At 46.2% G+C, this 13,979-nt stretch overlaps 1 protein-coding gene across 1 annotated transcript; it reads left to right on the forward strand.

The window, feature by feature from the left end:
- The first annotated feature begins 404 nt into the window (after nucleotides 1-404).
- Nucleotides 405-13,618, forward strand: LOC119445552 (LHFPL tetraspan subfamily member 6 protein). The gene is made up of 2 exons (XM_037709819.2): nucleotides 405-2,066; nucleotides 12,164-13,618. The coding sequence occupies exons 1-2, from the start codon at nucleotides 1,451-1,453 to the stop codon at nucleotides 12,388-12,390; spliced, it is 843 nt and encodes a 280-aa protein (XP_037565747.1). The 5' UTR covers nucleotides 405-1,450; the 3' UTR covers nucleotides 12,391-13,618.
- The last annotated feature ends 361 nt before the right edge of the window (nucleotides 13,619-13,979 follow it).

The raw sequence follows: 13,979 nt of genomic DNA on the forward strand, positions 1-13,979 counted from the left end.
ACACATACACCCGCGAAAACCGGGAAAAAGAATATAAATAAACGAGAGCTTACGCGCGCAACGAACAGATAAATTCCAGCACAGAGGGAACTGAAATGGGAATAGAAAAGTATAGAAAACGGCCGCTCTCCTCGGGAGCTGGCCTCCGAGGAGGGAGAATGTGCTCGAGCTCAGAGGGGGCCGGCCAGAGCGCATGCGCTCGTTCTTCGAGCAAGAGGCGTAGCGGCAGCGCGCGTTCCTTTGCGCAGGGACAGCGCCACTTGTTGGCCTGGCAACGCTGCTCCTCCGGGAGCATTCGAGGGAAGGAGGGATCCGCGGAGGTGGAGGGACGCTCCCGTCTGGAAGGGGGCGTCCGCGCGCCCCGGAGAACGCTCTCTCATTCCGATGCTGTCGCGCAAGGAACCCGGCCGCTCGCTAGGGATCGAGGAAGCGGTGGCGCGCCAGCGGCGTTCCGCGGCGATGCTGCGCTCGGCGCACGCCGCAGCTTCTTGCACGGAAGAGGAGCCCGCAGTGCCACGCCGTTCGACCGCCAGTTTCGACGCTGTTTCGAGTTGTTTTTTCGGCTGAGTGCTCACGCCGATGAACGGCGGAGGCAGGATTCTTGTGGCTCCGCGATCGCCAGGACGTGGAAGAGGAACACCTCGGAGGACGGCGCGCTTGTCGACAGCCGTGCAACTCCCGGGAGTAGCAGCGACATCGGGTTTCTACCAGACTCTTGTGCTCTGAAGGCAGGCGGACGTGTATGCTGGGGATGCCGTTTGCCGACTGACTGCGGGTTGGTTGGAATTTTGCTAGGAGCCTTCCGGCAAGGGAGCACGTACGCACCGTCATTTCATCTTGAAGTACGATTACGTGGCATCTTTATTCAAGCTTTGTCGCCTAAGTATCAGGAAGATAGGTTCCCCCGAATGCTTACACTTTTACAAGCCAGAAGTACAAATGAACCAAGCCTGATTCCGTGTTCTGTGTGGCTGCTAGTTGCAAGGGGAAAGCTACTGGTGTTAAGCAAGTACCAGAAAGGAGAGCAGCGTGAGCTCTATAACAATTGCTAAGTGCTCGGTCGTCAGCCTTCTGGAGTATCTCTGTACAGCCGTCTGGAGTATCTCTGTATTATGTTGGAGTACTGATTTGAGCAGCACGTAGACTCCGCTGTGTACAATATATTTACTAATGCAAGCAACCTTGCTTCTTTGCGACAAAATGAAGATAGGGACGCTCATATAAACAAAGTGAGCAAATATAATGAGAGCCGTTGTGAATCCAAGAAGGAAACGGCGTATTCCTCACGAACTTCAGCGAGTGCATGGCGAGATCAAATTTTGACATGATTGAAGATATGTACTGATGAGAAGCTTGATTCACTTCTAGTGAAACGACTGTGCCAAGCACACGAGAACAGTGAAATCCGTCCGGCAGCATTTGGCGACGTGAATCAAGTGAACTGGTATCAATGATCATCCGCAAGGGAAATAAATCTCGCGCACCTGAAGGCATCGGGCCGATGGTAGCCCAAATTTCACCCGGATTTTGTTCCGTGCACCCACTTTTCTGCCCCCCAGACGTCACGACGGCGGCGCTGTTCCTTCCACCGCGGCACGCACACGTGTTGCACCACAAGACGTCGTGGCCAGTGTCCGTGGCGTGGGCGCTACTCTCCACACTGGTGGCTCTCATGAGTCTCGTGAGCCTCGTTCAACCCGAGTGGCTGGTGCGCGAGCGGACGGACGTGTACAGGCCTCCTTTGACCTATGACCCCGATGACCTCGCGTACATGCTGGGTCTCTACGGGGCCTGCTACCGAGACTCTGACGATGCCATCAGCGTGGCAGCGGTGAGGGGGGACGCGCTGTGCTTCAGGTTCGATGACACACCTCCTGGTCACGAGGAACCACACGGAGGTGCCAGATTCCCTTCCGTCACGTGGCGTGCCGGATTCCTGCTGTTCAGCTCTGGGTCAGCCGTGCTCTGCATCGGCGCCGTGCTTGCCATCCTGTCGTTAGCGATGCAGGGAACGACCAACAGAGTGGCTGCCGCCGCTGTCATAGGACATGCCCAAGCAGCTGGCGGTAAGCTGCGCGTGCTTTCAACCTCCTTAGAAATGGAAATTTTTTAAGCTTTACAAACTCATCGCAGGCCAGTAATTTTACATGTTATCGCTCCTCCTGATGTTGCACCTAAGTGTAACTTGATAGGGTCATAACCGTGTGTTTTGACACGCGCTCTACTGTGGTTTAGTACGAGTAAAACTGCATGCCAGGTAACGTACGCCGGAAATAAGGAAAGAGTTGGTGACTTATAAATAATGCCGTATCGTTAAGCACGCTACATAGATTTTGAATTTTGAGATGTTATAAGCCCCCGCATGTTCATATCTCTTACTCTTCATGGAGCTCAAGTACGGAGCTCGAGATGACTTCGGAAATGCAAAAGACACAACCTGCGCGGTTTCATGTATATATTATGGCTGGGGCACTCCAGCAAAAAACAAAGCAAATAAATTGACACGAATGGATCCGCTCACTCTGTGACACTTTTGACGCTCTCAGCTATCGGGAACTCCTTTATGGCATGGCAATTTTTGACAGTAGACTAAGGCAACCTCTCTTATTTTGACACTAACTTTGTCTGTGTACACATAATGTTTTACAAACCTGGTAATGAGCATTTGTGGCTTTCAGCCCTTACTTTGCTTAATGTATAACGATGTCCTTACGCTCATAGTGCTGGTAATCTGTAGAAATAGAACAGCAAGAGAGAAACGGATGCACGTTCTCCACTTCAGCACGTGTGCGCTTGTGCTTTTCCACCGTGCAGAACATTATCAGTACGCGACAATTTTATCGTTGGCACGCTCCTAGTTCGTGCAAGCAGAAGGGAAATGCTCAAATATCTCGCACACAAGAGAGAATTGACGTAGAAGCACTGAAGCCTAAACGGCACCAGGATGAAGCATATAAAGCCTTTCCCGCCCGCAGAGCGGTCATTTGCTGTGGAAGCTCAACCTCCACTGGTGAAAACTTTAACCCAGATGATGTGGGGAAGACATCGCGAGCGAAGATGGCAATTGGCGAAGTGTATGAATTCATTGACACCGTTCAGGTTGTGGTGTCGTGTACCTGTCGCCGCCTGTACGACTTAGCAGATGACTGCAATCAGGTTTATGACCATATCTGCTGAAATGCTACATGCTACCCCTCCCTGTTGTGTCATCAGAAACCTAGTGCATGAAGCTCAATGGCGTAGTTAGGGACGTAGTGTAGGAAGTGCGAACCCAGCTGAATATTCGTGCTGGCGTTTTAGTGGCATTTTCTTTTTCTTTTTTGTCATTTCACGGCAGCAACATCACTTGGCAGAATTTTCCTAATCTGCGGTGCGGCAACAACAGATATCTCTATAGACAAACCTGCAATTTTTAACAGTAAAGCTGTTTAAGCCAGCCGTAATTTGTGGTTCGTATCAAGAAACTATCATCATCAGCAATGAGGAAAGAAATAAAAACTTTCTTGCCGAGGCGGGATTCGAAGCCGCGTACCCACGGTACCAAGGCGAGCGTCGTAACCACAAGGCTATACAGCCTTGAAGCCTACGCTTGCAGTACATGCATTTATGCGAACCGCGTGATTGCGTTCGAGTGTCGTCGTCTTCGTCCACAGCTGGCGCGTTCGCACGCCCTCGTGCTCTGCGAGTTGAAGAAGAGGTTTTGCGCGCTATGCTCGGTAGACAGATAAAGCAAATGAGAGCGAGAGAGAGAGAAAGACGCATTCATGGAGGGGGTCCAGCTGATGGAACGCGTTATCGGCATTGCAACGCGGTGGAACGCGGTGTCGTCATTGCAACGCGGTGTCGGTGTTGCAAGCTGCGCTATGCAATGCGCAGCGACGGCCGTAAGTCCGACACGCGCGACAAGAAATTAATCATGAGTAATGAGACGAAACGTTCGCGCGCACTTTCCGGTAAATGCTGGGCTACGATCGCCCCGCTTCGCTGTTTCAAGCGTTGCGCGGCCGAGTGCAAGGTTGAGCATTTTTTTTTCTTTTTACGATAAGACCCGGAAGATTTTCCTCATAGATGTAAATATCTGGCGGCGATCGCGCCAGCTACCATACGGTTTTGTCAAGAAGCTGCTAACTGACCAAGCCTAACACGCATGTGCGTTAATTATAATTAACCTTAATATGCAGCAATTTCCACAATACTGATTGTGTTTGTTTCCAGTTCGACGGAAAGGAAGAAGGTTATGTTACAACCTTGCCGTTCAAACAAAAAAAAAACATATTGAGCACAGTTTCTTTTTCCTTAATCATGATAGCTTGCCGTTCCGAGTTTTGGCAATATCCTCATTGGGTACACTAATCCAGCCCCAGCATGTTCCAATCTCTTGCTGCTCATGGAGCTCAAGTCCGACCAAGTTTACTTTAACGCGAAAGTAGGACACACCTACACAAGTTCAAGCGCCAGTCAGAACACATCAGCGGAATTAGGACGGTGAGAAGAGTACGTTCTACCGCCATGATGCCTCGCACTCCAGCTTCGCAGCTGGCGCCACAAAATTGAGATTGATCTCTTGGAGAGACAGCCTACAATGGAGCAAGATTACACAGTAGAGCTCATTTCCGGCCGGAATTCGGGAGCACACATTGTCGGGTCCATTGTGCAGCCACCGAGGAACAGACCATGCCTTTGCGCGGCAGCTACGCAAGGTGTAATTGAGTGTTACGAGGCTCTTCGACATCAGATGTTGCCAGACGTACACCGTGCTTTACTTCAATGTTGTTCAGTATGTCGAAATGCCCCTGAGACCACGCGGTTCGTGGCAGAGTAGCTGTCATGGCCTCCTGAGTACTACCTGCGGTGTCAGTGCTGGGTAGCGTCGTCTATGGCAACCCTAAAACAGTTGGAAACATGGGTTGTTTTTTGTTAGTTTGCTTTTTCTTTCACCGGCGCTGAAATCTTTTTTCAATCTTTTTAGTTGCTAAGGATGTTTTGTTTTATTTTTCGCCAGTGATCGCTTTTAACGAAATATCAATGCTGCCACTTTTCTATTTCAATATAAGACACACTCGCTGTTTTAGTTTTTGCCACGTCTGTTACATCACAAGCGATTCAACATCAAGAGTAATTCAAGTTGTACTCACACCACGAATAATCGATAATCTATGTACTGGTGATTACACTAGTGATTAAACTGCAAACAGGTGCTTTGCTGATTGTGGTGTCATGTGTCACGACAGCGCTTTTAGTGTACAGGAGTGTCAACGTGCGTAAACCGAATCATAAGCCACCAAGAAGACCACCGATTTCTCAGCTACTATCCCTTTCGTGTTGTAGGTTGTTTACACGGCACAAGTTCACCCTCTAAACGTTTCCGTTCTCCTTGCGTTGTCGTTAGCTCGCCTGCCGAGATGCCTGTTGGCACCCGTGACTATCGCGCCACATTGTACTGCGAGTGTAAGTTGTGATAGATCGACAGCATTGACAAAATAGAAGCACAATTTGCTCCTTTATATGGCAACTGAAAAACAATATATAAAAGAAGGACACATTTACCGGTTGACAAAACACAAAATGAAAAACAAACGTAATAATAGCAGGAGTTGTAGCAGGGCTAGTTAGGGCAAATCTCCTAAGAAAGATAGCGCGTGTCAAGTTTTGCGGTGTTATGTCCTAGTGCGTATACTTGTGCGCTATTTTATTTCTCATAGATGACATACAGCTCTAACTATAAAATCACAAAAGAAGGCAATCACAGACTCTATTCAAATATAGCCACAACTGAGCAACTTAGGTGGCCTTTTACAACCAGTATTAGCAATATTTAAATACAGGACAAACACTATTTGCCTAGATTTCTTCCGAACTAGAAAATTGAAGATAGCAAATACGCGTGCAGTCAATGTAAGAAACGTCAAGACATGCGTAACTTTAACTAAAGCGGTGCAAGTTAGAGCGGTTATAAAATGGCTTAGCAACGTGCATCTTCTTTTTCCTCAACCCAGAAACACGTAATACCTATGGGTTCGCAAGATTTATTGCCATCATGCTCATTTTCATAATCACCAGTGGAGCTGCCACCAGCGCTGACATGAAATAAGGTCGCTGTCTAACCAAAATCGGAGTAGTGTGTGGCTAGTTCTAAGAACGTGATAATATATAAAAAGACCGAGCCTTCTTTCATATTTTTGTTCATGCAGCTCAAGTATTGGCCGACATAGGTTGGTTACTGCGCAAATCCGAGCCAGATAATTCACTCCGACAACATTTGAAGCAGTGTAACATCCCCTGTGCTTCACATCGCAGCCTTTAGAGGTAGCTTCAGCTCGCTCCCAACTCCAATTTTCCTATTGATATACCTGCAAATCATACAAATGGTTTGATGGGACAACAATTAGACCGATTTGAATGGAATGTGCTGCATGTGAGAGAAAAAGTTATATGCTAGTAATAGTAGGAAGCAGAATGCTATTTTTGAACCTTATTTATTTCACCGGAATTGACTAAATTTGATGTTTACGGAAAATTGAAGCAGGAACTTTAAAAATCTGTAACTTTGCACGAGAAACAAACAGAAGTTGCTATACTCTCAAGCGGACTCTTCTGATATTGAATATAAAGCTTACGCGAAATTGATTAAAATGTTTACGAACATATTGCAACATTTCTACGTACAAAATAGTAATACATTACAGAGCGAGGATTTTCTTTTTTGCGTCCGCTTTCAGTGTATTATTACGTCAAGTTTACTGCTATACTAGACGAACTTGGCAAAAAGAATTTGCGCTCATAAATGACGCGGACCCCATTACGAGATATCACATTCAAGTCTCTCTATAATCAAAATTTCTAGTTCTTTACAAGGCTAGCGATGTGAGCTCGTTGGTTGATCATCATGCAATGGCATTTAATGGAGCGCAGCGAAAACAAGGACACAAGAATAAACGGAACACAGACACAAGCGCTTACTTGTGCTTCCCTAGCTGTTACATTCATGAACACTGAAAACCTAGAACGAATACTTTAGTATTTTGAAATTCTGCAATTCTCAAATAATGTTGATGACATCAATTTAAAGTCCACTTCCTGGAGTAATTAAATTTTCTGCATTTCCGTTTAAGCGCAACAAACCCCATAGGAGTTGGTGCAGTGGTCACTGAGAATTTGATTTTCATTTGCATTAATTTGGTTAGGAGATTTCATAGTAAAGTTTCCTCTTAAGGCACACAACTTATTATTTACGCCGCAGGTCAGCGCCTATTACGCAACTATATTAACGGAGAGTACGTAGAATGGGTTGGGCCTTCATTTCAGGCCGTGGGTTGCATAGACTGCTGACACGAGATGATGTTGGGGGCAGATTGCCGTGACATAGGACAATAAGGAGTGGTGAGGAAAGCACAAATTAGCAAGCGTCGGAATAGGCCCGGTTTGAGTGGGTGAACGAGTCGCCAAGACAGGCTGAAGTGTGGCTTGGTTTTATGCGCGTCACAGAGGCTGACGACTGAGTGTGGTAAACTTTTATGTATATAAAAAAGCACATGTCCAAATCTAAACCTGTTCTTTTACTAAAAATATATCAGTTCACTATCTCATTTCCTTTATGATTGATGTGGGTGACGCACCCTCGAAGATGCCACAGACACGTTGGTGCTTAATATGTGTCCCATAATTTTCAGGGTGTAAAAGTGCGGCCGCAATAGTTCCTTAATGCGAGATTTTTGTATTAACCTAATGTAAACAGTGTTTCGACAGCATTGCTGCAACAAGAATCAGGGCAGTATCATCGCGTGAAAGGTAGCATTCTAACGCTTACTGCGATGGTCCTGGTGGTGTTGTATTTACTTTTATAATATAAGAACGAATCGCGAGACAACGTCGATTATTTCTGACAACAAAAAGCTCGTCGTTCGTAGACTGGAACAAATCGTGGACGTTTTCTGCATTGCCGCATTAATTATTGGTTTGCATTTTTATGTACCGTGAAAAAAAATTGCGTTTAATAAATGTGACTTTTACGTCAGCAAGATTTCCAGTATTCGTCCATTTTACTATGTGGGCACCGCTTCCTGTTTTATGACCCCAGAATCATTCTTGGTATTTTGCTTACTTTAAGAGCTATGTTTCTTATCTGACTGAAATGGCAGCCGCTTAATGTTTGAAGTTTATTACGAGTTTTGACAATACAAGATTGTCATGGCGCCGGAGCAAAAGGGGATAATGTGCACGCCTGACTAAGCATATCCATATCCATAAGCATATCCCTGTTGGAGTGCACGCTAATACATGTATATGTGCAATACGAGCAAGTGGAGACAAGTAAACCATACAAGCCTCCCAGGCCTCACTCATTTGGCCCCTAATGAATTCGTTTTATAACCAGTACTCCTCACGCCATCTCTCCACACCAAAACCCACTGCTGAAACGGACACTTCCCTCGTTCTGTCTACTCATGCAAGCCATAACCTTTCTCATCTCGAACTCTGATGGGAGCAGGAACCCCGCACTCAAACTTATCCGTCCCACTAACGCTCGGAGCACGGAGCGATGACTCGACCTCTGCACTTCTAGTATGCGTTACCATCAAGAGAAAGCCATCTTTCAGGCGGATAAAGGAGGCCGAATACCGAACGAGACAGGTCTACAACCAGGAGAGCTTTAATCTTTCCCCGCAATCCGGCACTCTTTGTATTGTGCAAGGCAACGCGGTGTGGCGATGGGAGATTCCCCAGCGTCCGGACCGACCTCTGGAATCTCCCCCAAAAAAGGGTCGCCCCCCCCCCCCCACCCACTTCCCAACCCCTGCCGCCGATACCGCCCCCTTCTTTGGCCCGAGCTCGCAGCTATTGCACCCGATCAACAGGATTGCTCGCTGACTCACCGCAAGCGTAGTGCCCTTTCACCTATATTAAAGGCTTGGCTTCTTTGCCTTGCAACAGTAGCACCTTTCACCCACCGACCCTTTGTGCCAATGCACCCTTCAGTGAGATGTCCGGAAGCCGACCGCGTATACTTCCGTATGATCGATTCCTCCTTTTTAGCAAGCAACCATCCTACCTCTCTCCGAGGAGTTCTGTTTGGGGGTCGCGCCTATTCCAACGGTGTCTCCTCATTGTCGGTAAAGGCGCCAGTTCTTCATTTCGCATACGCAACTGTAGCTTCAATGTAGACATATATGCTCTAGCGGCAGGCTATGGTTCTTTTTAAATTGCGGTGTATATTTCGACCTATGAAAAGTAGCGTTGACAATGCTACGAGGAAAAACGAGGTTCTGTCGTTTTCTTTTTTTTTATATAGCTGCTGCAGTTTTCTGCGCAGTGCGAACCAGCACACCCGACTTACCACTTCAATATGCTCTGGCAAAGCTTAGCTCAATATTAAGGCCATACTGGACCATTTTATGCACATTTTGCTTAGTATAAAATCAGTCATTCTCTAAAGATTGAGCATTATTTTGTAGATGGTGATCAGAAATGCGCACTACTTTTGATCTAGTCTTTTCTGGGAGCAGTGGAAATGTCGAGCCTAATTTGCAGATAACTTTCTCAAATCTTCATTTTGTTTGGATATTTTATTCAGAATGTTTAATTCCTTTATTATGAGAATTAGGTAAATCGAGCTTTGTAGATTGCTTTCCAAGTTCGCTTCGCTTAAAAATGTTAAAGATAGCGTTTTGTATTAAACATGCTTCAGCTGAACAATTAAGCAAATGTGGCACCCCACATTGAAAAAAAGAGATAGATATTTATTATGAGAGAAAAGCGGAGAGGTCGGCCTGAATCAATGTTCTCACCTGCTATGTTCTGTGCTATGTTCTGACCTGGGGAAGGGGAAATATTTAATTGCCTCCGTGTGGGATATTAATTTTCACCTTGTGCGTTGTTACACTTAAGATTTGTTATTGCTCTTGCATCATCGAAAACCCACAGTTCTTGTGCTCTGACAAGCTTTCAGACAGAGAGAGTGAACTTTATTTAGAACCAGCAAATGAGTCGGCTGGGCCTAGGCCTCCCTAGATGGGACGTCGAGGTCTTGCCTCTTCCCCGCTTTGTAGGCCTGCTGGGTAGCCCAGAGTTGGTCGTCGAGATGGCAGCTGCGCAGGGAAGCGTGCCATCTCGACGAGAGGGTCACAGGATTAAGGTCTGGGTATGGAGCTTTCAGAAAAAAAGTATACCGTAAAATGAGCAACTTCTTACGCATACTATACCAACCTATCCATAAAATGCAAGCATATGTTAAGTGTAGAAAACAAAGCCAAGTGTTACATACGGTCATTGAGAAATTTTATGTTACTCTTCTTACCTCAGGACGCCAAAGCACACAAGGACACATGAGCATATCGCAAAGCCTACGTACGTAAAAGGAAATCAAGGACTATCGTAAAGGCTAACAGCACACCAAACACTGCTACTGCACGCTTCCGATTCCATGACTCCAAACTAGAAAGCTGCGATTTATCAACTTCGAGTTTTCTTCTGTACTTCTGTAAATCTTAGCTTTCGTATTGGACTATGTCTGGCTATCGATCGATTCCACACATATTGTAGTCACGTACCATATGGCGCAGTGCAAATTGTAGACAATTACGGCAATGAAGGTCTAACATTGCCCTCTTTATCATTCGTCATATTCCTCTAACAGGTTTTCTAAAATTATCTTTGACACCAAAGACCAAGGAAACCATTGACTAGCACTAAAAATAAAGAGAACACGTTGAGGCTACGCATAGTAGGCGTGAAAAACCACGTTTGGCCTTAGCATTCTGGGACAAGGCGCGGCTCCGCAATCCTAGCCAGCATGCTTAAGTTGTGACAATCAGCGGCCAGCCACGGCTGTCGGCACCGCTCGCACGTTTCTCTTTCCTACTAGCACTATAGCCTCGATTTCAGCGATAATCGCGGCAGTGAGCAAAACAATGAGTCAAGCTGAAAGCAAAATGATAAGCATAACACGCAAAAAACAGACTGGTTATATAGTGCTTGTATAGCGACAGTGCGTTCTTTCTTCAGACAAAGCGTAATGGACAGCGTGCGGTCACGACAGCGTTGGAGAACTCTGCACGTCCGGCGTTTTTGTGGCCTAGCCGCAGTGTTCATACTGTTTTTTTTTGTTGGTCGTTTTCACATTGACCAAGGCAACCAAGCTGTTGTTTTTGTACCGTCGAACAGTGATATTGCTCTGTATCAGTTGTAGTGCTACATTAAAAGTGAGTGAGCATCAAACCTTCCACCGTAAGGGTGCACAACACTTGCCAATCACGCGCACAACAGCAGCGAAACATGAGGAACCCTAACCTGCACCCTTGTCTACCTCGCACAACCTGTCTGTCTGGATTTTCTGAATGTTTAGATGCTGCGATGGAGTGCTCAAAAGGCTAGCCTTCCTGGAGTGGCTTGCACGAATATTTAATAACGAAAATAATAACAAATTTAAGAACGCGTTTTAGTGCGGACTAGTAGTTGTATAAGGAATGATTAAGAACGCTTTCTTCAATTCCTCATTATTTTCGTTAATAAATGTTCGCGCAAGACAGCCCTGTTCTTTCGCTCCACCTGAGGCTGCGTGAAAGCAGCAGGTAGGAAAGGAGGCAGACGCCATTCACTCGGGCGCTCACGCTGTTGGAGACGGCACATACATGACGGATTAGTCTTATATCTACTGCCAGCTATACAACCACTACTGATGTTCTAGTTAACAGCTATGTTCTTGACGGAAATATGAATGAAACAAAAAACGCTACCGAACTATTCTGAGTGAAACAAATGTATGATTCAAGCGAATAACGAAAGTCGAATAGCGAAATCGAAAGCGAATAGCTTTCTAGGAGCATTCAGCTTTTCGATTACGTTGTGATTCATCGTCGATGGTGTTTCTGCACAGGTTTTCTCCTTTTGTTGTTTGTTCGGGTGTTTTAAGCTATATAAATTTCTATAGGCTTTCGAAAGCTCTCATCGACATAATTGTACGTGAAATTAACACGCGGTGCCACTTGAAGATTATAGTGTTCGCCATCTTTCTCAAAGATGATGTAAACGGCAAGGGTGTATCATGTATTTCTATTTGTTTACATCATCTGTTTCATACGTAGAAGAGGGTGTGAACGCATGATTTACCGATTTGTTAAACCTCAACCCTGATTCTTGAACCTCAACCCCACTCCTATCACTCCAGTGGTTCTGCAGGCGACGGCTCTTCTACTGTTCCCCTGGTTCCTGGCCACGCCCTTCGCACAGGCCCACTGCGGTGACGGCTCCGGAGCCTTTTCTCTCGGTCACTGCCGCCTTGGATGGGCTTCGGTTCTCGCTGGTGTCAGCACACTGCTGGGACTCTACTGTCCGGTGTTGGTGCGCTTCGTTTCCTACCCAGTCTACGCACCGTGCTCTTGGAACGTGCTATAGCTTCTGAAAAGCTCCAGTGGTGGCATGTTGGATCTCAGTGACTGAACGTCCCTCTTTGCTGAGCGAAAGGAGCAAACATCCACTACGCAAGTGATGCGCAGACATTGGCGAGGCCACAAACGAGCTAATAGCCATCCACGAGTGCTAATCGTAAACACGGATTGTTTTCGAACACAAGCATGCTTGCCGTGAGTACGTGTGACAAGGTTTCTTCATTGATCGGTTTCAACAAAGTCTAAAACCTGCAGTGGGGAGATTTTGTAGCTCTTGCTGATCGGAAGGTCTAGGTGCAGTGTCGTGTTTCTGCTTACCTTTGTAAATTTTCTGTAGCAGCGATGTCGAAGGACTGCTATCACCGATATCAACTTCCGCAAAGGTGGAAACTTCCTGCACACATTCGACCAAATATGTGCATGATAGTGCGAGTAGCACGTGATATCTTCTTCCCGGTCATCGTGCAAGAGTGGAAAAGGCGGTTATGTCGACCTTCGTGTGGGGAGATCCCTCGCAGACTGGCACCGCTTGTTCTTGACAATAAAGCTCTCAGTTAGGGAAATTTAGGCACGTTAGACGCTTTTGATAACTAATCTCTCTTGGTATGGAAATTGTACTGAAAGCTACCTAGCTCAAAGTGAGCGGGGTGTCCAAGATTCGTTGTGCAAAGCATAATGCTTGTTGGATAAACCAGACCGACAATTCGGCGTGCGCATTGTAACAACAGAGGCGTCAGCGGGTATTGTTCCCGAAGCTGCGTACGACATGAATCGTTGGTCATCTATGTAGTAATAATTATTGTTTCTATACTGAACATAACAAAACGGCTTTGTGTGAGGCTTTTCAAGCGTATACTATATGTTTTCAGAGACACAGCGCTCAGTAGCGTGCAATAAGTTTCACGTAAACGAAAAAAACATATTTTTCGTGAATATGTCTGAATTGCAATATTTTTGGCCGGAACCGTGCAGTATCTGTGCTGAGTGGTGTGCGACATGCTAGAAATTAACCTCAAGCTGACGCTACGGCATCCTTCGTAAGTTCTGCTTCGTACGAAGAGTGTGAAGGCGTATCGGTGCTCATTAATATGTTTCAATAACGAGTGCACATAGCAGTTCTAACATAAAGATTGCTATATGGAGCGTGAGAAAGGTGCTGTGACGTATTTTACATATATGTCAACCCTTTGGTACAAAACAGTGTGGCAGAGGCCGGATACATCGAATAAAGAATGATGAAGATGAGCAAATTGTGTACCTGGTATACGTTTCCTTTGTTCTACTGCAACATCACCTCTTCAGCGCACTCGTCGATTTCTGGGAAGAAAATGCGTAGAAGCAACAAGGTAAAAAAAATTATGGGGTGTTACGTGCCAAAACCACGATCTGATTATGAGGCACGCCGTAGTGGGGGACTCCGGAAATTTCGACCACCTGGGGTTCTTTAACGTGCACCTAAATCTAAGTACACGGGTGTTTTCGCATTTCGCCCCCATCGAAATGCGGCCGCCGTGGCCGGAATTCGATCCCGCGACCTCGTGCTCAGCAGCCCAACACCATAGCCACTAGGTAAGGGGCAGGTAAGAGTTGCAGTTT

Source organism: Dermacentor silvarum, chromosome 3, assembly GCF_013339745.2.
Source record: "Dermacentor silvarum isolate Dsil-2018 chromosome 3, BIME_Dsil_1.4, whole genome shotgun sequence".
In the NCBI taxonomy this organism is placed as follows: Eukaryota; Metazoa; Arthropoda; class Arachnida; order Ixodida; family Ixodidae; genus Dermacentor; species Dermacentor silvarum.

Bases quoted from the DNA above. Each gene is read 5' to 3' on its own strand.
- LOC119445552 (XM_037709819.2), top strand. From the start codon at position 1,451: ATGATCATCCGCAAGGGAAATAAATCTCGCGCACCTGAAGGCATCGGG. The intron at 2,067-12,163 runs GTAAGCTGCGCG...CTATCACTCCAG, and splicing joins ACATGCCCAAGCAGCTGGCG to TGGTTCTGCAGGCGACGGCT.